Source organism: Ceratotherium simum, chromosome 21 (assembly GCF_057802395.1).
Source record: "Ceratotherium simum simum isolate JZ-2026a chromosome 21, ASM5780239v1, whole genome shotgun sequence".
NCBI lineage: Eukaryota > Metazoa > Chordata > Mammalia > Perissodactyla > Rhinocerotidae > Ceratotherium > Ceratotherium simum.
Genome location: NC_141920.1, coordinates 24,947,595 through 24,971,887, shown reverse-complemented (window position 1 = coordinate 24,971,887; position 24,293 = coordinate 24,947,595). Strand labels below are relative to the sequence as shown.

At 39.3% G+C, this 24,293-nt stretch overlaps 1 protein-coding gene across 8 annotated transcripts in view; it reads right to left on the bottom strand.

Moving 5' to 3' along the window:
* The window catches only part of NCOA6 (nuclear receptor coactivator 6), a 105,966-nt gene that overhangs the window by 22,610 nt on the left and 59,063 nt on the right, over positions 1–24,293 (bottom strand). For 6 of the 8 annotated variants that reach the window (XM_014787522.2, XM_087445365.1, XM_087445366.1 and 3 more), the window contains 6 exons: positions 21,870–21,992; positions 13,008–13,136; positions 11,404–12,279; positions 9,211–9,357; positions 5,301–6,417; positions 2,657–2,778 (listed from right to left, as the gene is read on the bottom strand). In XM_014787522.2, coding sequence (XP_014643008.2) covers positions 2,657–2,778; positions 5,301–6,417; positions 9,211–9,357; positions 11,404–12,279; positions 13,008–13,136; positions 21,870–21,992 — 2,514 coding nt within the window. The remainder of the gene's footprint in view (positions 1–2,656; positions 2,779–5,300; positions 6,418–9,210; positions 9,358–11,403; positions 12,280–13,007; positions 13,137–21,869; positions 21,993–24,293) is intronic. The other 2 variants (XM_014787523.2, XM_014787524.2) reach the window with 2 other exon arrangements.

The following is a 24,293-nucleotide window of genomic DNA, read 5'->3' as shown; positions in this document are numbered from 1 at the left end:
AAAATAAAATGAGGGCACTGAAGTTTTTATGGATATTAATTTCCATTTACCTTCTTACATGTAAAACTGTATTTGGAGAAATATTTTCTATGAATCCACAATTGGAGAATTAAGTAAGCCAGAAGCAGAGCCCTCAGGAATAAAAAGTAATTTTGGGAAAAGAACTCTTGAGGGACAATGCCTTACAGATTTGCAGAAGGCAACATCTCAAATGATTCTTTCTTTTGTGAAGATTTTACTTGGCATTTTAGAACCCAAACCTTATACAATCAGCAGAAAGGATGGAAAGATCATTAAATTAACCATGAATAAACGTGATTCAGTGGGAAAAAGTGGGCATATAGCTGAGATACAATTTCATTTATCCATTTGATTTATTCCATTGTTGCATGAAAAATACATTAGAAAAGTTTTAAGAAGGTGCAGGAATAAGAATGGTTGGTGCTGGCAGTCAGAAGAAATGCTGGCTCAAGATATTCACAGAGCAGCTACCAAATGCTGCTGATCCACAGAGTCAGACCCTGTGCTCAATAGCTAATTAATGTCTTCTGGCCAAAGATTTCCATGGTACCAATGAGTACAATGTGCAGAATCCAGTTTTGTTTTTTTTTTGTGAGGAAGATCAGCCCTGAGCTAACATCCATGCCAATCCTCCTCTTTTTGCTGAGGAATACTAGCCCTGGGCTAACATCTGTGCCTATCTTCCTCCACTTTATATGGGACGCCGCCACAGCATGGCCTGACAAGCGGTGCATCGGTGCGCACCCGGGATGCAAACCCAGGCCGCCAGCAGCGGAGCATGCGCACTTAACCGCTACGCCACGCGGCCGGCCCCCAGAATCCAGTTTTGAGGATTCTTTTTAAATCCTTTTTTGTTTTAGGCCCAAGTAACTGCTTTAAATTTATAAAGCCAACACACAGCATTCCTACAGGTTTAATTCGGGTTTTCATGTTAAGAAAATTGTAATTTCTGTAGAAGCCCCTTGATGTCAGGGCTATGATACAAATGCCTTTTATCTTTAAAATCAGCAAATCCCAAAGAAAGAAGAATAGACATTACAGCAGCCTCTCGAAAGTAAAGAGTTAAAGGCATGGCTGCTATAAAAGTTCCAGAAGCTGGAGGTAGCAGTCCAAAGGGCACTAATGATAAGAAGACAGATTGGGGTTACCATGACAGAATGGTGTTAAGGGAAAGCCAGGACACACACAGTGCCTATAACATTATGAAAAACCAAATTTATTAATCAAGGGATGCAAACTCATATGCCTTTAGGGGCCAGGCTGGTAGTGAAGAAGAGAAGTGGGCTAGTACAAGACAGCAGTAGTCCTGTGGACAGAGCCAAACTGCAGAGCAGATGCTCTGTTTAAAGGCATTTAAATTTAGGTTTTTGTTTGGTTTAAGACACTGCATGATAATTCAAACACATTATAGGCCAAATTCAGCCTGCAGGCTCCCAGTTTGCAAACTGTAGAAAGGAAGCAATAATGTGTGAGGACCTCTGGGATTCATACAAGAAAAATTCAGATGCGTCTGAGGGAAGAAGGTACCTTCCTGTTCATAACGCCTTCTGGACATACCGCCAAAGACTGGTGACCTCCCAGTCTCAATTGTCCTGCTGCAACTCACTGATAAGAAGTGTAGTGTCCCTGAACAATTTTTAATAAATAACACAAAGTACTGACATCATGATGCATCATGATGATGGGTTTACCTTTTTTTCTTGATTCACCTTTAAAATACATAAATTAAGGATGGATTAAAGCTTATCTCTAAAATAACATCACTCTCACTTACATGCCAAAAAGGAGGTGGAATAATTTGTGAGGAAGAAACAAAACATAATCCTTTGTACACACAGGGGAGAGTTGCGTAAGCGTGACAGGCTTGTGTGTCTTCAACTGTGTCACAGGGGAATAAGGTTACAAATCCCTGCTCAGGCCCAGAGTAACCAGGTATAGAGATATTGTGGCAGCTGGCCTTAGTTTTATAACACCTAGGTTGGAATGAATGAATTTTAGGAGCTTTTTCCTTTTCAACATAATTTTTCACCATTTAGAGGATATTACTATTTTATAAAATAATCAGAGAGGGGTACAACACAGGGGGCTTCAACAATATTGGTCCTATTTATCATTAAGCTTGGTGGTAGGTACATGAGTGTCTCTTTCATGATTCTTTATGTATTTTTTATGTTTAAAGATTCATAATAAATTTTTTTTTTAAATCTTATTTTAAACCCTGTTCTCTGCTTTGAGAAAGCCCCAGTAGGAAAGGCTGCAGCTAAGGCAGGCAAGCAGGATTAGAGTGAAAACATCTTTCCATTTAATCTTATTTCATTTTGATGCCAACTAGAACCTTGATATTGACAAGAATAAAGAGGCACTTGACATTTCAGTCTGATTTTATGAGGACTTAGAATAATGAAGACTAATATGAGCAGAATACACACACACACACACACACACACACACCTTCAGATGTTATATTTGAAATTTTTAACAATACCAAGGCAAAGTTTCCAAATACTAGACACATTAAATCACTAAAGTAGCCTCGTTAGGAGACAAAATAAAATACTACTGTTTCCTTGAAGAGAAGCTTTGTAATGTGTATAAATGATGACAAGTGTATAATCTTTAGCCAACAATTTATCACCTGGTGGTCGGTTTGAAAATTCTGGCAGTTTAGGGCCTGAGTTGTCCAAGTTAATTCCTTGTTCTCCAGGCAACGGCTGCTGATCGGCCTCCTCCAGACCACCTGGGCGAGCATCTGGGGTGCTAAAAAATCAATTACACATTTGAGAGTAAGTTATATACTTTACACACACAAACTTAGCTTAACCCCTCCCCTATTTCTGAAGAACTAAAATCTGCTTGCATTATCATCCTTACCATTATTTACGTCTCTCTAGTCTGACAAAATATTCAATATTTGGCATAAAAAATAATCTAGCAATTTCATTATATGTTAAAATCCACTTAATCTAATAGCATGGCTATTTACTCAAAGTGCTTTCTACAAATTTCGGATATAATGATTTTCATGTAATCATCCATTCCTTAGATGTTTTAAGATCTGATCATAGTTTGGGCTATCAATATTATAAAGTACTGTTCCTGTGAAACCACACTATCTTTGATGTAGCTATCAAATTCAACCAGGGAATCCAGACTGTTTCTTTTTTGTGGATATTACAGTGACGGCTCCAACAACTCACAACACCTCGCAAGAAGTTGTAGGTTGCCTGATGAAAATGGTATTCAGAGAACAAAGACAGACAGAGAATACCAGAACAAAGTTAATTAATTCTGCTGCAGAACGAGTATTTGCAGACATGCCCATAGGCTTTGAGACGCTTTCATCTTAACTGAGCGTAGCTTAGAATTTTTAGTGGAAAAGAAATGTTATCTACTAACCTCACATGCCCAAAGAACCAGTGCGTTCACATCTCTCATTTTGTCTGTAATCTTACTCCTACCTGTACCTTTCTTTCCTACCTTTAGTTTCCCTTTGCCCTAATCTTGGTCACTCACTTTTAGACAGCATTTTATCTCATTGTTTTCTGTGTAGTTTCATAAGCCTCACCTTAATCCACTTTAAAAGCCTCAGCACATGGAAATTTAGAACCTGAAGTAGGTCCTTAGCACATCCAGATGCCTACATCAGTTTGCTCCTTATGTGACTTCTCTCTCACTTCAAATTATAGGCAAAGATTCTGTAGTACTCTTTACTTTCAAGAACTATACTGCTAAGAAAATCTCAGATATCTGATCCAGCCACCTCATGTTATGGATGAGAAAACAAAGGCCCAGAGAGGCATGAGAGACAGGCCCAAGGTTCCACAGTGAGCTAGTGGTAAAGCTGGGAGCAGGTGCTCTTCCTATTAAACCTACTGTCTCCCTTTCCTAGGAGCCCTGATGGTGTATAAGGCTCATGAAACAATTTGTAGCCCCAACAAGTAAGCCATCTGCCTCAGGGCTAGGGAACACAGCAAAAATACATACTAATGGCAACTGAATAACCTTGCAATTTTACTTCTAGACTACTGGGAGGAATATATATCACCACAAAAAACATTATATCCACAGCTTGACAGCAGTAAAGAATTTAACTTAGAGCTATTGGAAAAATTAGATAATTAAAGGGCTTATTAAGTCTAAATTCAAGAAAATATAGGTTGTTAATATAAAATTATTGACTTAATTTATGAGAGTCAAGAAGCAGCAAGTGAGTATAATATTAGAGTACAATCAAAGAAATGTTGTGGGAAGGCTGGGAGAAAGGTAGTTGGTTTTGTTTTGAACATTTATGCTTGTTTAACTAAAGCTTCCTATTCTTTTCTATAGTTGTAGCAATTTATTTCAATTAACTCCTTTTACATTCATTACTAACTATTCCCTAATAAGCATCTCTGAATTCCAGTTTTATGATTAAAGGCAGAAAATCCAGTTCAATCAATATTCCTTCTGGAAACATTTTATCAAAGCCAAAACCATGATTTAAATTAACACTTAGCTTCAGGAAATGAAATATAAATTAACTGCCCTTCCTGCTGTGATCTTGCAAAATAACTCACCTGGAGAACCTTTATTGAAAGGGTAACTGATTTAAAAGGTCCAATCATCTGAGCAGGAGGTTTTAAGCTTCTAGGGATGATAAAGAGCCTTTAAAGGAAAGGCACCTATACAAAAACCCACTTCTATTTGAGAGACAGCAGGGAGTCTCCATTAGCAGTTTTTATTTCCAAAACACACTTTGTCCTCTCTGGTTCCCCAACAGCCACTATAAGCCTGAAGTTCTCTGTGGAGTTGCAGCATGGTAGCACTGGCTACTTTTCAGGCTCTGAGTGCCACAACCCCCCTGAGACTACAGACATAAGAGACATATATCAGTCAATTGCATTATATAAACCTTGTTTGGCTCCTTATTTGAACAAACTGTAAAAAAATTAATTTGAGACAATCAGGGAAATTTGACCCCTGTCTGGATATGTGAGAATATGAAGGAGGTATTAGTTTTTCTAGGTGTGCTAATGGTAGTGTGTGGTCATAAAAAAAAAACTGTCCTTATCTTTCTGAGGTACGTACTGAAATATTTAAAGTGAATTTGCTTTACAGTAATCAAAAGGGTAATGGGGAGGGCATGGATGAAGGCAAGACAGGATATGAGTTGATAATTATTGAAGCAGGGGGATTTCATTATACTACCCTAATTTTATATGTTTAAAATTTTCCATCAAAAAAAGTTGTTCACATAGAAATAAATGAATAAGATTTGAGGTAAAACTATCACAACCTACTTTAGATCTTGCTGACTATTTTTCTTCTTCCGAGGGGGTTTCTTCTTCTTCGGTTTATTTGCGTTGGTATTATTTTGCTTATTGTTTACCCCAAAATGGCCTGCAGAGATGTCACTCTGCAATAAGTTGACCAACAATGGGCTTGTTAGCGTGACATCCTTATTGACCGGGAAGCCTGGATTCTGACCACAGGACATCTGATTTCCATTGGGCGCTCCACTGAAAGGTGCATTGAAAGGCATCCCATGGCCTGAGAAGTGGTTTCCCGAGGCACTGTTTCCCTGCATGGCCTGCACGTGGGGGGGGACCATGTTGGTTTGTTGCATGCTAACGTCTGGCATCATCTGAGACAAGCTGACATCATTATTTGCTGTAGTAGCAGGATCACCATGCTGCTGGGCCATGTGTGGGCTGGGCCCTGGTGGCCGCAAGACCTGCCCCTGAATCCCCATAACCTGAGATGGACTGTTGTTCACAGGCCCTTGCTGGGGCAGCATCTGTCCTGACATCTGTCCCGTAAACTGCACCATGTTTCCTTGCATGTTTGGAGTTGGTCCCCTCATTATCTGTGCTGGTCCCGGCATGACACTGGATTGGTTTTGAGTGTTAAACTGTTGCTTATTCCCCTGCATCTGATTGGTCATGATCTGCTCTATCATTGGGTTCTGTTGGAGCAAAACTTGCCCCTGGGGCCCCATCATCTGGTTATGTGGCGCCATCATTTGTGGGCCCTGTTGGGGAAGCATCTGCTTGGGTGGGGTCATCCTTTGGGGTGAGGGCCCAAGATTTTGGCTCTGAGGGTTCACCATCATCTGGCCCTGTGGCATAAGCTGGGCCCTTGAAAGGATCACAGGGTTCTGAGGGTTCAAGGTTCCTTGTTGCTGGACCATCTGGCCCTGGGAGGGCACGATCTGCTGGTGCATGCTCATCAGTTGAGATGGTGGGCCCTGCTGGGGCTGGCCTTGCATGTTGCCCAGGTTCACCTGAGGAACCCCAGAACTACCAGCCTGCTGGCTGTTCATGTTGCCATGAATTCCCATGAGGCTGGGCTGCATCATATTTGGTGGCCCGTGGGACACCTGCATCTGATTTTGAGGAGGACCAGCTCCTTGGCCACCTTAAAAAAAAAAAAAAAAAAGCACAGTTTCAGAAAGAAATACTATCTTATTGATATAAAGATACTCAAATTACCTTAATTAGAAAAACACCCATCACCCATATATCCACTAACCAGCATAAACAAATGTGCTGTGCTTGACATACTTTCTGTGGATTTTTTAAAATATGAAGATGTGACTGTGGAATAATTGTTTACATTCTTAATGACCAGATAATAGAGACGGAGAAACTGTTTCTTTATTCCTATTTGTCAACTTAAAGACAACATTTTGAAGATCAATAAAGTTTCCTTTCTTTCAGATTAAATAAAGAGAAAGGCAGCATCTCATTGTTTAAAAATGACTTGTAGCTACCTTAGGAAGAAGAAAATTAATGAAAAGCACTGTAGGCTAGTGAAATAAGCTCTGCTTTAGATGAGTCAAGGAAACAAAGAATGTGATGTATCTTCTTAGGACAACCTTAATGCTGAGAAGACATTTAAAAATGTTTCTTGGCAAATTATGACTCTCAAAGGTTATGTGTGTGATATCTTTAAAGTGATGCTGCACTTTAAAAGAAAAGAACACCTAATATTTCCTAAGGATAGGTCTCCTCTGCCCCAACATGGTGAAAATTATTTAATCCTGATCTGGAAGCTGAGCCTCTACTGGGAGTCAACTGACAGGCAACCCAGAAGCTGCAGACAAAGGATAGTTAACAAGGGATGTTAAAACCTCAGTGACCCTCCCCTGTGGCAGTCTCTGGTGCACTACATGGGATATGTTCTATTCTTCTCAGTTATTTCTAATTTAGACAAAGGACACTGCTTGGCTTGCAGTGTTTACTCATTGTTGAGTCTTCGGGATTTTCCTATAGCATTATCTCCCCTTTTTATTGAATAACCACCTTCTAGCTTATTTTATCTCCCTTTTATTTTTCAGTTTTAAATGGGGACTAGAAAGTGGCAACCACAATGAAGTTATGAGGCCAGTCCATGCTCAGGGAGGCAGGGGAGAAACTGTCCCTTGTTCACACTGTCCAGAGTTTTCCTGAATCCCGGAGAAGATTTTTAAACCAGCCTTATAAACCCTTAACTTGAACTCCATGACCAATATATACTATACACTATATGCACTGAATACACCACTGTAGATTCATTCAATCAAAATTATTTATTGAGTACCTAATACACACAAGGCACTTTTGGTGCTGAGGTATTATCAATAAACAAGATAGACCAAATCCCTGACTCCTTGGAGTCTAGTTGGCAAGAGACAATGACAAACAGACAAGCATTTTTTCAGAAAGAAGTAAAAGCTAACAGGAGAAATAAAGTAGGGTTAGAGAACAGAAAATGACAGACAAGAGCAGAGCTATCTTAGGTGGGATAAACGGCGAAATCAAAACAATATGTGCATGTGGAAGGCACCATATAAAAATACAAAATAGCTGTGCTTGGGGAGGAATTATGAATGGTTTTATCACTGTTTTAGAACTTCTTATAGAAAACATGAAGTCACATGACTCAGGAATGTAGTTTCGCATTAGCAGATAGTGAAAGTCAAGCAGTTTGTCCTACCCTTCTCTCACCCTCCAAGAGGTAGTTTACATTTTTTTTTAAGTTAGGACTTTTCTTGTTCCTTAGTGATTTACAATTAAATTTGGAACCACATAACTAAATTAACTCCAAGTGGGGATGGGAGTTCAGAAAATATTTGTACTACCTCGATCCAAGCTGCCCGAATGAGAAAGGGTAAAAGGATCAGTCACGTGGTACCTAAGCAACCAAACACATGAAGTTTGGGCTTATACAATACTGCTTTACCAATATTTTTTAGCCGTTCTGCTCCACCCTATTTCTCCTCCAAAATTTCTTCTTATATACAGTACACTCTTGGCATTAAATTTATACTGATTGAAGGCTAGTCTTCAAACACTACATTGTAAACCAGAACTCAAGATACTCAGCATAAACAAAGCTAACATGTACTATATAGAGAGTTTTTTTTTTTTTTTTATGTGAGGAAGATCAGCCCTGAGCTAACATCTGATGCCAATCCTCTTCCTTTTTTTGTTGAGAAAGATTGGCCCTGAGCTAACATCTGTGCCCATCTTCCTTTACTTTATATGGGACGCCAACACAGCATCACGACAAGCAGTGCGTTGGTGCACGCCCGGGATCTGAACCGGCGAACGCTGGGCCACCGCAGCGGAGCGCGCACACTTAACTGCTTGCACCACCGGGCCAGCCCCAATATATAGAGATTTTAAAAATTGTAGTTGTCCAAAATGCCATGTGCCTCCATGCCTTTGTACCTATAGTTTCCTTTGCCAGAAACGCCTTTTGCCCTTTTACTAACTCAGGGGTAGGCAAACTATGGCCCATGGGCCAAATCAAGCCCATTGCCAGTTTGTAAATAAATAGTGTTTGGAACACTGCCATGCTCATTCATTCACCTATTGTTTATGGGTACTTTTGTACTATAACAGCAGAGTTAAGTAGTGGCAACAGAGACCATATAACTTGCAAAGCCTAAAATATTTATTATCTGGTCCTTTACAGAAAAAAAAAATTGCTGAGCCCTGCTCTAACTGAAGTTCCACCTCCCTTCTTTAGGTGTTTCCAGGTCCCTGAGACATTTCACCTACTTTTGATATATCAGTTATTGCTCTGAAAGAATAATTATTTATGGATTTGAAATTAAGGGGAGGGATCAGGACTTACATTTATCTGTATATCCTTGTTGCCTATCACGGTATCTACCACACAGCGCTCAATAAATGCGGGCTGAATAAATCATAGAAAACAAACCTGCATGCTGGACATTTTGATTTGCTTGCAGCTGAGGGGCTCCTGAATTCCCAGGGGTGGTTGCTGTGGTCGAAGGCACCTGACCTTGCATAAAGTTCGGATTGGCCTGTCCTGCTGAGAAGCCAGGTGGGAGGCGTTTAGGCATTCCTTAATAGAAAACAATGAGTAAGGCAGTTACCTAGCAAATTTATACTCTTGCTTAGATGTGGAATGAATAAGGAAGGATGAGCTGCATGAAGTCTCCACTGGCTTAGCTCTCTCTGTCACACTGGTAGGATCTTTAATAATAAGGTTGGGAAAGATGGTTAAAAAAATCAACACAATCTCTTACATGAGCATTGTCAAAATGAAAAAGAAATACTAAAAAATTTACACTTAGAACATGCCAAGGAAAAGATGGCAATCTGCTCCCTAAATGTGATCTGAGGCCACGTCACAGCAAGGTTTAGGGCTCACTTTTCTCTGTAATACAATGGACCCCCAAACTTTACATACTTTAACACAGGCACCAAAGGAATACGCTAAATTCTCTCATAGTCAAACAAATTGATAAGAAACACTACAAAACAAAGAGGTGGGTCCTGATATTAAGGATAGGTGATTTTTTTTCCATTGAGGGAAATGGATGACAATCTCCTTTGTGGAAAATTTCCCCCCAATATTGTGCTTGTCTCTTTGGAAGAGACAGGAGATTAGAAACACTTCACAGGAGCTTCAAAGTGAGGATATATTAAATTTATCATTACACTTTCCCCTCATAAAGTTTGCTGCAATTCTGACAGCTATGGTACCAAAAACTATGCTCTAATGGAATCTTACTAAAGTGTTACTTCCTTTTACAGGAAAGTTTATTTCAGAAAACAAATCTGTAAGGAGAATCTCAGAACCCACTCATTGTTTATAATGTAGGCCTTGATGTGGCCAGATCACCTAGGTGAGCACATCATCTGCTCTATGAAAGCATCAAGACCTAAAGATCACTTAAAATTTTTTTGTATTAGTCCATTTATTTTTTTTAAGGGCCAAATTTTCAATGTCCTGAAAAATGCTTTGTAGACAAATATGCATTTGTCTTTTCTTTAGCAGTGACAAGTCCCCATTTGCAAGCTTCCATTGTAATTAAATCAGCAATCACATTTGCAGGAGGGACTACCCAGCTTCCACTGATCCAGGGCTAGATGCCTAGAACAGTGAAGTTTGGAGCTGAAACATTGCATTTTCTAAAAACTTCTTAGGATTCAAATATTAGAGCCTGCATGTCAGTAAAATTAATTACAAGAGAGTGAAAAGACTGATGAGCAACTTAATTTCACCAGAAACCATGGGAACATGCCTTTGCTATGTTGCGCTAAAGATGTAAGGGTTTTTTCTGGGTAGGCAATGGGTGTCTTTTGGTGGGGGGTATGTTTATTAGATGACAGTATTACTGACACTCTCTATTCCTTACTGAAAAGCTCCAAGCACATTCATGTGCACTAGATCAATGATTAATAAGAATAAATAATAAACATGGAGATGGATAAGTTTTACTGTAATCGTTTTACCTCTCACACATTAAGCTCCATTGCTTTTTCTTCATACAAGAGGCACCTTACAAAATAAATAAATAAATCTCCTTTAGGTATAACTGGTGGAATTCCCTCTCTAAGGAGCAGGCATTGGCATTATAAAACTATAAAAGTCAATGATTTCTGAACTTATTCCCCTTTAATACTTTAATCAAATTTAACAAATACCATGCTTACTATTTTACTAACTAGGATTATCAAAATAGAAAACTAGAAGGGCCTTTTCCCCAATAAGACCCTGCACTTATCTTTTCATTTTTGATCTACTGCATAATCTTAATTTTTTCAACAGCTGAGCAGTTTAAGTTGTTAATAAAATGCGTTTTTCTTCTGGACATTTTAACTACTAGAACAAGATCAAGCAAAAATAATTTGAAAAACAAAATGAACATCTCTATATTGAATTTTACCTGCATTTTTATCCAGAGGGCTAGCTTAAATGTAACCAGTAAGATGCTACATAATGTATCAAGTTAACTAAGTTATATCAAGTGTCACCAATATATCCACAAAACCAAATAATTACATCCTTATTTCACTCCCTCCATTAACTCTAAAAATTGAAGTTCTACTAAGATCTATCTCCAGTACATTTACGAACACAAATCGCTTCAGTGTTCCTCACCTCCTAGGCCTGGATGTAAACTCTGTGGCCCCTGGTTTGGTGGTTGCTGCTGCATCACCATGAAGTTAGGTGGCACGTTTCCCTGTTGAACCATAGGATTCCGACCCGGAGAGCTGACGGGCTGCTGAAATCCCTGGGGAAGTGGGTTATTTTGAGGTGGCCTTGGTCCCATCTGCTGCTGAGTTTGGTTAACCGTTGGGGAGGATGCAGGGGATCCCTGCTGGAAGGAGGAGGGTGAGGAGGCAGGAGACTTGTTGGTGAGGTGGGGCTGCTGCAGGGGGGTTGGGACCCTGGAGGGCCCTCCCTGCAAGCTCTTCATCTGAGGAGCTGTGAACTGGCCTGGGTTGCTCATCTGAGGAAAGTTTGTATGGGCTTGTGAGGCTTGCTGGCTGCCAAAGGGATATGGAGGGGGAGGGTGGGAAGGTGTCTGTACCGTGGCTAAGGATGGTCTTGCCTGGAGTTGCTGTTGCATTGGGCCAGGCAAGGGAGCCTTCTTCCACCCTTGGTTTGCAGTCATTGTGCCCAGAGAACCCTGGGCTGGAGGAGGCTGAAGAGCTCCGGAAGGCAGCTGGTTCCAGCCTGAAGGAACAGGCACCTGAGTTGGGGCAGTAAACTGGGGTCGAATTCCCTGTGGCTGTTGCTGCTGATGTTGCTGTGGGGGTCTTGCCTGCAGCTGTTGCTGCTGCTGCTGCTGCTGCTGCTGCTGCTGCTGCTGCTGCTGTTGTTGTTGCTGTTGCTGCAGCTGGGGAAAATTAGCTGGGTTCATCTGTCTGTTCACAGGGACAGGCTGCATTGGGTGGTGCGGGGGAGCTAAAGATCCTGAGGGATGACTCTGCTGCTGTATATGGAGCCCAGAGAGGAGTGGATCCATTGCATCTGTTTAAAGACAGTCAACAAAGCAATAATTAACTTCCTGCAACCTAGATCCTAAAGCAGCAGTCTTGACAAGTCTGCAAATATAGAGTAAAATCTGTTAGTACTATTCAATGAAACGTTCATGAGCACCTTCTACGTGCAAAGCAACATACCAAGATGATAGAAAGATGAATCTTGTCTAAAAAGAATATATGGTTCAAAAGTGGATGCAAGACCTAAACATAAAATGCGGAGAGCGGTATTTTCCAAAGCATATTCTGGGGGACTATGTTCATTAGTGTTATGAGAAAACAAAATAAAACAAAACATAGTCAATTAGGTTTAGGAAAACCCGGACCTAACAACCTTAAACAGGTTTCTTTACTGTAGGACTTTCAGTGCCTCCAATATGTTAATCTGAATCTGAATCTCCAGGAGAAAGGATAAAGTATGATGCATATACCAAATTTAGTTGACAATAGAATTTTTTGTCGTAGAGTATCTTGCAGGACTAAGTAGGCCAAGGAACAGATTTTTAGGAATGCTGGGGTATAACTGATAAGAGAATAATGAGAAATTCTGAAAAGGAAATGATGACTTTTAACTTGAAGAAATTAGGGTAGACTTTGTAAAGAAGGTGGTATTTAAGTTGGGCAGTTAGGAATTTGGCATCAGAGACAGGTGAATTTTGTAATGACCTGTTTAGGGAGTTCCAGCCTCTTCAATCCTCAAAGATTGGAGGTCATTACCTGACTGAGAAGCAGGGCGAGGAGTCCTGGGCTGTAGCTCTGAATTAGGGCCTGGTGGCATCATGGAAGATGACACGTTTCCACCCTGGGGTATCATAACAGCGGCAGGGCTGGTCATCCTTATTAATCCTACAGAAAAAAAAAATCTCTAGAATAGAGGACTGGAATTGGTACAATGTTTTTTAATGAAATATTTCAAGAATATGAAAAGGTATGAAAAATTTCTGTACCCATCACTTTGTTTAAATATTTTGCCCTATCTCCTTCAGATACATATGTAGATACACCAGAAGCACCCTACTCCTTCCTAATCTCATTCCATTCCCTTCTTTTTTTTTTTGGTGAGGAAGATTGGCCCTGAGCTAACATCTGTTGCTAACGTTCCTCTTTTTGCTTAAGGAAGACTTGCTGAGCTAACATCTGCGCCAATCTTCCTCTACTTTATATACGGGATGCTGCCACGGCATGGCTTGATGAATGGTGTGTAGGTCTGTGCCTGGGATCTGAACCCACAAACCCTGGGCTGCCGAAGCGGAGTGCATGAATTTAACCACCATGCCACTGGGCCAGCCCCTCTGTTCTCTTCCTTTTATCTTATAACTGGGGTTAACAGTTCCATGCATGCTTTTCTACATATGTAGGTGAACTGTATTGCCATTTTTTGTATGCTTTTAATCTTTGTATAAGTGGCACCATACTCTACGTATTCTTCTTCTGTTTCCTTTTTCACTTAATGTTCTTTTTTCACATTCATTCATCTTGACTGCTATAATAGTGCTCCATTTTATGGAACCCATATAGCTATTCTTTTGCTGAGGAATACTAAAGGTGCCCTCCTCCAACTTTTCATTCTTAGAATTTTGCAATGTCATGTATTTGTCATGTATTCTTGTGGACATGTGAGAATGTCTTTAGACTATATACTTAGAATTGCTAGGTTTCAAAGTATAAGCATCTTCAATTTTACTAGATATTGGTAAACTGTTCTCAAAAGTGGTTATACCAATTTATACTCCAACTAGCAGTTTGAAAACTCCCCTTACTCCAAATCTAATTTCTGACACTGTTAGACTTTTTAGGATTCAGCACCTATGTTCACAAGTGAAAACAGCTCATAATTATCCTTTCTTCCTGTTCTTTAATTTTGGCATCAAGATTAAAATAACTTCAAAATGAGTTGTAAAGCATCTTTCCTCTTTTTTCTATGCCCTGGAAGAATACGTGTATCTGTTCTTTAAATATTTAGTAAAACTCAACTGTAAAACCATCTGGGCCTGTGGGTTATACTAACTGATTCACAGGGAGACAGACTTTTAATTATTTCAATTTCTTAAGTAGTTACAGATTTTTCAAGTTTTCAACGTCTTATTAAGTTACTTTGGGTTAAATTATATTTTCAAGAAAACTGTTAATTTGCCAATGCTTTAAAATTTATTAGCAGTTATTCATAGGATACTCTTTTTATCCATTCTTTTTTTAAGTTGAGATATAACTCACATACTATAAAATACTCCCTTTTGGGGCTGGCCTTGGGGCGTAGTCGTTAAGTTCACGCGCTCCGCTTTGGTGGCCCAGGGTTTGCAGGTTCAGATCCTGGGTGCGGACCTACACACCGCTCATCAAGCCATACTGTGGCAGCATCCCATATACAAGAAATAGGGGACGAGGGGCCAGCCCAGTGGCATAGTGGTTAAGTGCCTGCTCTGCTTTGGTGGCCCAGGGCTTGCAGGTTTGTATCCCGGGCACAGACCGACACACCGCTTGTCAAGCCATGCTGTGGTGGCATCCCATATAAAGTAGAGGAAGATGGGCACGGATGTTAGCCCAGGGCCAATCTTCCTCAGCAAAAAGAGGGGGATTGGCAACAGATGTTAGTTAGCTCAGGGCTAATCTTCCTCACACACACACAAAAAAAATAGAGAAAGATTGGCACAGATGTTAGCTCAGGGATAGTATTCCTCAAGCAAGAGGAAGCTTGGCAACAGATGTTAGCTCAGGGCCAATCTTCCTCACCAAAAAAACAAACAAACAAAAAAACCCAAAAAACAAAAAAACCCCACCTGTTAAAATGTACACTCTTTTTCATTCTTTACACTGTTTGTGCCTCTCTTTTTTTCTTTACTTGTCTTATCAGGTTCATCAATTTTAGTTGTTTTTTCAAAGAAACATCTTTTGGTTTTGCTGGTCTGGGTCTGTTCTGTTTTTTGTTTTTTGTTTTAATTTATACTTTACTTATGTCTGCTCTTATCTTTATTATTTCCTTCCCTTTAAATTATTACTCTGCTGTTCTTTCTCTCTCTCTCTCTCTTTTTTTTGCTGAGGAAGATTTGCCATGAGCTAACATTTGTTGCCAATATTCCTCTTTTTTCATTTGAAGAAGATTAGCCCTGAGCTAATATCTGTGCCAATCTTCCTCTATTTTGTATGTGGGTCTCCGCCACAGCATGGCTGACAACTGGTGTAGGTCCATGCCCGGGATCCAAACCCAGGCTGTGGAAGTGCAGCGCACTGAACTTAACCACTATGCCACAGGGCCAGCCTCTGCTGTTCTTTTTCTCAATTCTTAAGTCAGACACTTAGCTTGTTAATTTTCAGTTGATGTTCTGCTCTAATATAAGTATCTGAGGGTTTAAATTTTCTTCCAAGTGCTGTATTGGCTACATCTCACAAATTTTGATATGTACTACTATTTTCATTATCCCATTCTAAATATTTTCTAGCACGTTTGTATGGTGATGGATGGGAACTAGACTTTTGCCTGTGAACACAATGTAGTCTACACAGAAGTTGAAATATAATGATGTACACCTGAAATTTATATGTTATAAACCAACGTTACCATAATAAAAAATAAATATTTTCTAATGTCCATCATGATTGCTTTTTAAAAAAATCATTGGTTATTTAGAAAATACTTTTAAATTTCTAAAAATATGAGATATTTTGGTTAGGTTTTTTTTGCCACTAATTTAATTACACTGTGGTAAGAGACCACGATCTGTGTGATACTAATATTTGGCATTTACTGAAACTTGCTTTGGGAATAATACATGATCAGTTTGTATAAATGTTCCATTTATGCTTAAAAAGATTAAGAATTCTTGAATTATTAGTGCATGGTTTCTATATATATCTATTATATCAAACTATTTTTTTTTTTTTTTTGTGAGGTAGATCAGCCCTGAGCTAACATCCGTGCTAATCCTCCTCTCTTTTTTCGCTGAGGAAGACTGGCTCTGAGCTAACATCTATTGCCAATCCTCCTCCTTTTTTTTCCCCAAAGCCCCAGTAAGGTAGCTGTACGTCATAGTTGCACATCCTTCTAGTTGCTGTATGTGGGACGTGCCCTCAGCATGGCCGGACAAGTGGTGCATCGGTGCGCACCTGGGATACGAACCCGGGCCGCCAGTAGCAGAGTGCGTGCACGTAACCACTAAGCCACAGGGCCGGCCCTCAAACTATTTTAATTATGTTATTCAAACTTTCTTTATCCTTACTAATTTTTTATAAGCTCAATCCATCAATTACTAACAGAGGTGTGTTAAAATCTCCCCTAAGATTTGCTATCTCCGTGTAATGCTGTCCATTTTTGCCTCACATATTTTGAAGCTAGGTTATTAAGTATGTACATAAAAGTTTAGCTCTCTTCCTGGTGAATTTTTCCCTTTACCTCACACAGTGGCCCTACTTTTCCTCAGTAATGCTTTTTAGCTTGAAGTCTGTTTTATCTAATAAAATATTGTTATAGCCCCTTTTCTTGATTAATATTTACCTAGATTATTTATGAACTGAGTCTTTATATTTTATGTGTTTCCTGTAAGAGCACATAGCTAAATCTGAGATTATTCTTCAATCTGATTAATCACTTTCTTTTTATCAGTGCTCATAATCCATTTACCTTTACTGTTAATTACTGGTATATTTTTTTTTTTTTTTACTTTTTTTACTCTTCTTTTTCTATGCTGTTTTCCTATTTTACTATATTGTTTTCCTATTTTTCCTGAATTTTATTAGATTGATTTTTTTTTCCATTATGCCCTTCCTTTCTACCTCTCCACTACTAGTTTAGAAGTTATAGATTCTACTTCTATTATTTTAGTGATATCTTTAAAATGTCAACAGACATACCTGACAAAGTCTAAAGCCAATATATGATCTTTATTATTTTTAAATAAGTCAATGCTTGTTTAGATTTACCCCATGTTTACCAACTATTTAGCTCACCACTCCTTCTCAGATCTTACTTCTTCCATCTTAGGTTCAATTTTCTTCTTCCTGAAGTACATCCTTGAGCAGTTCAATTAGCAAGGGTCTGTTAATGGTAAATTCTCTTAGTCTCTTTGAAAACGTCTTTACTTCATACCACTCGATAGTATAGCTAGGTTTAAAACTCTAGGCTGTCTGGGCTGGCCCAGTGGCTCAGCGGTTAAGTGCGCTCGCTCTGCTACTGGCAGCCCAGGCTTGGATCCTGGGCACGCACCGACACACCACTTCTCTGCCCATGCTGAGGCCGCGTCCCACATACAGCACTAGAAGGATGTGCAACTATGACATACAACTATCTACTGGGGCTTTGGGGGGGAAAAAAAGGAGGAGGATTGGTAATAGATGTTAGCTCAGAGCCAGTCTTCCTCAGCAAAAAGAGGAGGATTAGCATGGATGTTAGCTCAGGGCTGATCTTCCTCACACACAAAAAAATAAATAAAATAAAATAAAGTTACATTACAAAAAAAACAAAAACTCTAGGCTGTCAATTATTTTCTCATCACTTGGAAAATATTACTTCAATGTTTCCCGGCTTCCTATGTTGCTGATGAGAATCAGCTGTTGTCTGACAGTCTTTCCTTTGTCAATAATTGGTCTTTTATTTTGAGTTGCTTTTAACATTCTTTGTTTTTCATGTTCTGTAGTTTTCTAATTTTGTGTCTAGATGTGAATTAATTTTTATTTGTAGCACTCAGAACTACTGGGCTTCTGAATCTGAAGACTCATGTCTTTCATCAATTCTGGAAAAATTTCAGCCATTCTCTCTTTGACTATAGTCCCTTCTCAATTTTTTTTTTTTTTTTTTGTGAGAAAGATCAGCCCTGAGCTAACATCTATGCTAATCCTCCTCTTTTTGCTGAGGAAGACCGGCTCTGAGCTAACGTCTATTGCCAATCCTCCTCCTTTTTTTTCCCTTTTTCTCCCCAAAGCCTCAGTAGATAGTTGTATGTCATAGTTGCACATCCTTCTAGTTGCTGTATGTGGGACGCCACCTCAGCATGGCCAGAAAAGCGGTGCGTCGGTGCACGCCCAGGATCCAAACCCAGGCCTCCAGTAGCGGAGCACGCGCACTTAACCGCTAAGCCATGGGGCCGGCCCCCCCTTCTCAATTTCTTGATCTTCTTCTTCTGGAATTCTTTTCAGAAATATGTTAAACCTTTTCATTTTATCCTTCATGTCTCTTGACCTCTTTCATATTTCCATTTCTTTATTTTTTTCTCTGCTGCATTCTGGGTAATTTCTTCAAATTCACTTTCCATTTCAGCTGTGTCTAATTTGCTGAATGTTATGCACTTTAATAATTCTTAAATTTCTATAAGTTCTGTTTTTATTCCCCCAAATTCTCTGTTTTGATAGTGTCTTATTCTCTTCTTATGATTTTCATCATTTTAAACACCTTGATATTCCTACTATCTAGAATTCTGAAGGAAGGGAGTCTAATCCTAAATTTCATAAATTTGGAGTGTAAGCTCATTTATAGTAAGCTTTAACTATGAGAAGTCTGCAATGGCTGGGGTTGAGAATGTGCCCCTCCAGAGCTTCAACAATTATTACCAGTATAGAACCACTTAATGACTTAGCTTGGCCGTTCCTGGGTCATTTCAATAATATATTAAATGTCCAACATGCAGGAGGATGGAGAAGACAATTCCACAACCACCATTTCCTCCACCCCCCCCAACTACAGCCCAGGCCAAGAGATGAGTTTTTTATTTGTCTCCCTGTGCCAGAGGGTGAAAATCTTCTAATCTACTTTTCACTGAAAATTCTGGCTTCAAGAGAGATTCTGAATTCTAACTTTCTTCTTTTGTGGACCCAAGACAAGGTTTCATATTTTATCCCTTCCTGGCCATTAAAACTCAAATTCCTTGGCCCCTACAGAATCTCCTCATTTGTTTACTGCTATTTAAATTTTCATCTTCGACTTCTTTTTACCCTGCGGATTTCCCTTACTTTCTTACAAGCTCAGCTGTGCATTAAATGTTATATTTTATCCAGCATTTTTAAGTGTTTTGTAGTTGGAGAGGGCAGTAAGGTAAATGTTTACCTGTTGAAAATGGATTTGTTTCTAAGGAACCCCACCCTATTTTTCAAAGATGGTAATTAGACAGTAAGAAAGTCCTTAGCAGATAAAGAAGAAACAGGTTTTCATGGTTTAAACTGAGCTTTCTATCTCCAGAAATGTTCAAGTACACACTGACTACATGCTTAGTAGTGATACTATAAAATACATTCCAGCACTAGGTGAGAAGTGGACTAGATCCATGGTTCTCGGCTGGGGGCAATTTTGTCCCCTAGGGGACATTTGGCAATGCCTGGAGACACTTTTGGTTGGCACAAATGGGGCGAAGGGGTGGTGGTGCTACTGGCATCTGGTAGTTAGAGGCCAGGCATGCAGTTAAACACCCCACAATGCACAAGGCCACTCCCCACAGCAAAGAATTATCAGCCCAAAACATCAATAGTGATGAAGCTGAGAAGCCATGACTAAATGACTACTATAGTATCCCCACTAATCTTGGGATTCTATAAGGCTATGAAGAAAAAGGCTATGGATTTGGTTTTAATTACAAAAGACTTTTACTTATAAGTTAACTCTCTGTTGCCAATGCTAAGAGAAGAAAGTAGTGCTAAGAATAATTGACAATCCAAGACATTCTAGATACACAATTCCCAAGTCATTTATGATTGTTTTAGAGGGTAGTTAAGGTCTCTTTCCCTAGAAAAATTTCTCTGCTTAGTTTAACCTAATATTAAATTTTGTTTGCATCCATTGTCCCAGTCGACAACAGAGAAAAACATTCCTAAAGTATGCTTGGCAGTAAAGAAAGATACCTAGGGGTTAAAATGTTACTGTGACTATAGCTCATTACTAATTGATTATTTCTGAAACTTTACATTGTATATATTTGTCACAGTGTCCTGCATTAAATACCAATCTAACCTAACTTCAACCTAAAGCTTTAAGTTTCCTGTGTTGATAATGAACTATATCACTATAATTTACACTCACTTCCCAGATACACTTAGTATATATGCCTGCTATTTGCCACATACTAGCTTAGGAGAGCTTGCAATTAGTGTGTTGATATCAGTTTAACAGAGTCCTAACATTTTAAGGCTGGAAGGGATCTACAAGCATTGTTTCCAAGACATAATTAAATACGTTTATAGGCAACTAAGGCCAGTAAATATTAAGTCATTTGTCCAGGAGCTGAGACTAGCACCCGGATTTCCTGACTCTCATCCTAGGTCTATTCATTCTTTCACTAACTATATGCAACTTGGCTAGGCTCTTCCCATTCTTCTTCTGGCCCTGGTTCTTCAGTAGTGGCAATAGTGTCACCAACAATCTCTCATTAAGCTGCCATTAACACCAAATGCTCAGATTTCTGTGGAGAACTATATCTACTTACTCCCTACTATAGGTACCAGGCTGGGTAGTTTACATCTACTATGTGGTACTCCACAACAGCCCAACAGCACAGGTCCTGACATATAATACGAATTCAGTAAATGTTTGCTTCATGGCTCAGGGCTTATCCACCTTCAAGCATGAGCTCAAAATATTGTAGGCATTATTATTTCATTTTACAGGTGAAGAAACTGTTGCTTGTAGAGGTACATGACTAGCTTAAGGTAACTAGTAAATGGCAGTGCCAGGATAAAAACCTAGTTCCAATTCTATATGGCCAAGTATTCAGCTACAGTTCAGAACAATGGCTTTATAAACTGAGCTTCTCCACTCTGCTGCATTTCTTCAATAGCTACTGTAGTGAGTGGGGAGGTGAATGACTGGGTATAGTATCAGGTGCTTACTCTGCTTCAACCACAGCAGCCATGCTTTTCTGGTTTACTTGATAAAAGGTTCTGCAGCAGAAAAAGTTTGAAAGCCACTAGTGTAGTGAAAAGAGCACTGAACTGGGAGTTAGATCTGTGATATCAGCCTACTGTTACTTGACCCTCGCAAATTGCCTCCTTTCTGTGAGCTCCACAGCTTCCTTAGCTTTACATGACAGAGCCAACTCAATTCTAATATTCTGTGATTCAAAGAATATTGAATTCAATCACTAAAGAAGAAATTTAAGGATTACTAGAAAAGTTAGCAAATAACTTACAACTCTCTGAAATCCTAAAAACATAAAAACACACATTTCCCCCCATACTTCTACAGATTCCACATAAGCACGCAAGAATTCTCAGCTCACAGATTCTCAGTCTCAGAGAAAGTGGGAGTTGGAAAGCTACATTCTCCATTAAGCTATAAACACCTGAGGGTAGAAAATGTTTTATTCATTTCTATTTCTAACACTTAGCCTAGGTCCTGTCATACAACAAGAACTCAACAGATGTTTGCTGCATGGCTCAATGCTCATCTACCTTTAAGCATGAGCCCAAGACTGCAAAGGCTACATGCTTCATCCTCTGTGACTCCAGCCTCCCAAGAGTGATTCATGTTTTGCTTTCCTGAACCAGCAAACAGAGATGTGCCAGGAACTCCTGCCTATCTTGCAGGACTAAAATGATCATACGTTAGCAATTAAAGCCAAAACAGGAAACTAATAAAATGCCACGCAATTGAGTGGGAGATCTCACCTGGACCACCTGCCATGGGAAATCCCGCCTCCATCCTAACTGAGCTTCCGGCTCCCATGGGTCCATTCATTCTCACATCTTGGCTTCGGTTCTGAGCCAAAGCCAGGTTGATAGCACCTTCCCCTAAAAATGACAGACAGGTTATAAAAAGGAAATCATCAGAAGAAGATGCAAATTTTGTTTAAAAACAGGTACACAAAAGCTTTAGTTTTCTGTATTTCTGAAGAATTATGGTAAGTTTACCACCACAAAAACGGTAGATTCAATATGATATGGGTCTTTCTTCAAACTCATCTGAGTAGGTTTACTTACATGAGGCACAAGAGAACATAATTCTCACAATACAGCAGATAGGCAATCATTAATGATATGTAGCATCAGTAGAGCTTGGAACTCTGAATATTTATTTTCAACCATTTCATCAAGTGTGTGTGTGTGCACATGTGTGTGTGCATGTGTAAGAGAGAGAGAGAAGGAAGAAAATGTTCTCAGAAAGTCTCAAAATCCTCGATTATTTTTTAGGAATTTACAATCAGAAGGCAGAGATATAAGTAGGTTTAATGGAGAAAGAACATATGATGACACGGGAACACTGTAATATTTGTGAGCAAAATATAAAGAGATACCTAGCAGAGAAATTCATGCAATGAAGAGTAGATAGGTTGCTACTAATCTACCTCTGAGACATCTGAGACCAATATGTGTATAGGGTTTTTAAAACTTACAAAATTTTATCTCATTTGAACCTACAATAGCCTAGTAGGTAATGTCACCAGAAGTGTTCCAACTCAGTAGACCCTAAACTTAGAAGCAACTTAACTCTTACTTGGTCTAATGATAAAGAGGTGTCTGAAATAAGTTTTAGGGTGCTCCCTGCGCTTAATCCAAAATTTTGACTATTATTACTCTGGAAGACAGCACCACCTTGTGGACAAATAGAAGTATAGCTAGCCTGCCTGAGGCTGCATTCACCAGAGTCCTTCCTTACTGTGGGGTCCTGGTTTAGAGTCAGATGATAAAGCAGGAAGCTAAAGAGGGCACAATAGTTTCCTCTGTCTTGTCACTGATCTAGGTCAGCATTCTGTACTAAGTATTTTAAACAGGCAGGCAGGTTGGTCACAGGGAACAAACATCCTGCCAGTAAGGAATCAATCACCAGGGGCCACAAGATGCTCTAAGTTGCCTATGGGAGTCAGGAGTAAAGAGAGAATACAGATCTTGAGGGTTTCCACTAAAAGGAAGGAACTATTAATATACCAAACTTGATAAGACATTCTAAGCACAAAGAGTATTGTTCTTGAAAAGGACATTAGATCATGTCACTTCTCTGCTTAAAACTGCTCCATTGCTTCCCAATGTTTTAGAAATAAAAGCCAAACTCCTTGAAAGGATATACAAAGCCTCAAATTATCTATCTAGCCCAGGGCTGTTCAACAGAAATATAATACAAGTCACACATGTAAATTTAAATTTTCTAGACGCTGTAGTAAAAAGGTAAAAAGAAACAGGTGAAATTAATTGTAATATATTTTATTTAACCCAATATAGCCAACATATTATTATTACAACGTATAAGTAATATAAAAATTATTAATGAGATACTTTACATTCTTTTGGAGGAGTGCTAAGTTGTCAAAATCCAGTATGTGTTTTAAACTTACAGCACGTGCCAGTCTGGACTAGCCACATTTCCAGTGCTCACATATGGCTTGTGGCTACCATAATGGACAGCCCAGATGTGGCCCTTGCCTATGTCTCTAACCTCAACTCACACTACTTTCTCCTTCAATAACAAGGATTCAGCCTCAGAGGCATTTTTTAAGTTTATTAGGCACGCAAAGCTGGTTCTCACCTCAAAGCCTTTGCATGTGTTGTTCTCTCTGCCTAGAACAGTTCTCCTGCTCTCTTCACATAAGCCAACTTCTCAATTTTCACGTACTCTTTTTTTGGAGGGAGGGGGCATACTGGCTTACAACATTGTGTAAATTTAAGGTGCACATAACTATATTTCAGTTTCTCTATAGACTGCATCATATTTACCACCAATAGTCCAGTTTTTATCCGTCACCATACATATGTACCCCTTTACCCCTTTCGCTCTCCCCCCATCCCCTTCTCCTCTGGTAGCTACTTATCTATGTGTGTTTACCTTCCACACATAAGTGAAATCATATGGTGTTTGTCTTTCTCTGTCTGACTTATTTTCCTCAGCATAATAACCCAAGGTCCATCCATGTTGTCACAAGTGGCACAATTTTGTCTTTTTTTTTTACGGCTTAGTAGTATTCCATTGTATATATATACCACACCTTCTTTATCCATTCATTTATTGATGGGCACTTGGGTTGCTTCCACTTCTTGGCTATTGTGAATAATGCTGCGATGAACACAGGGGTGCATAAGCCTCTTTGGATTGTTGACTTC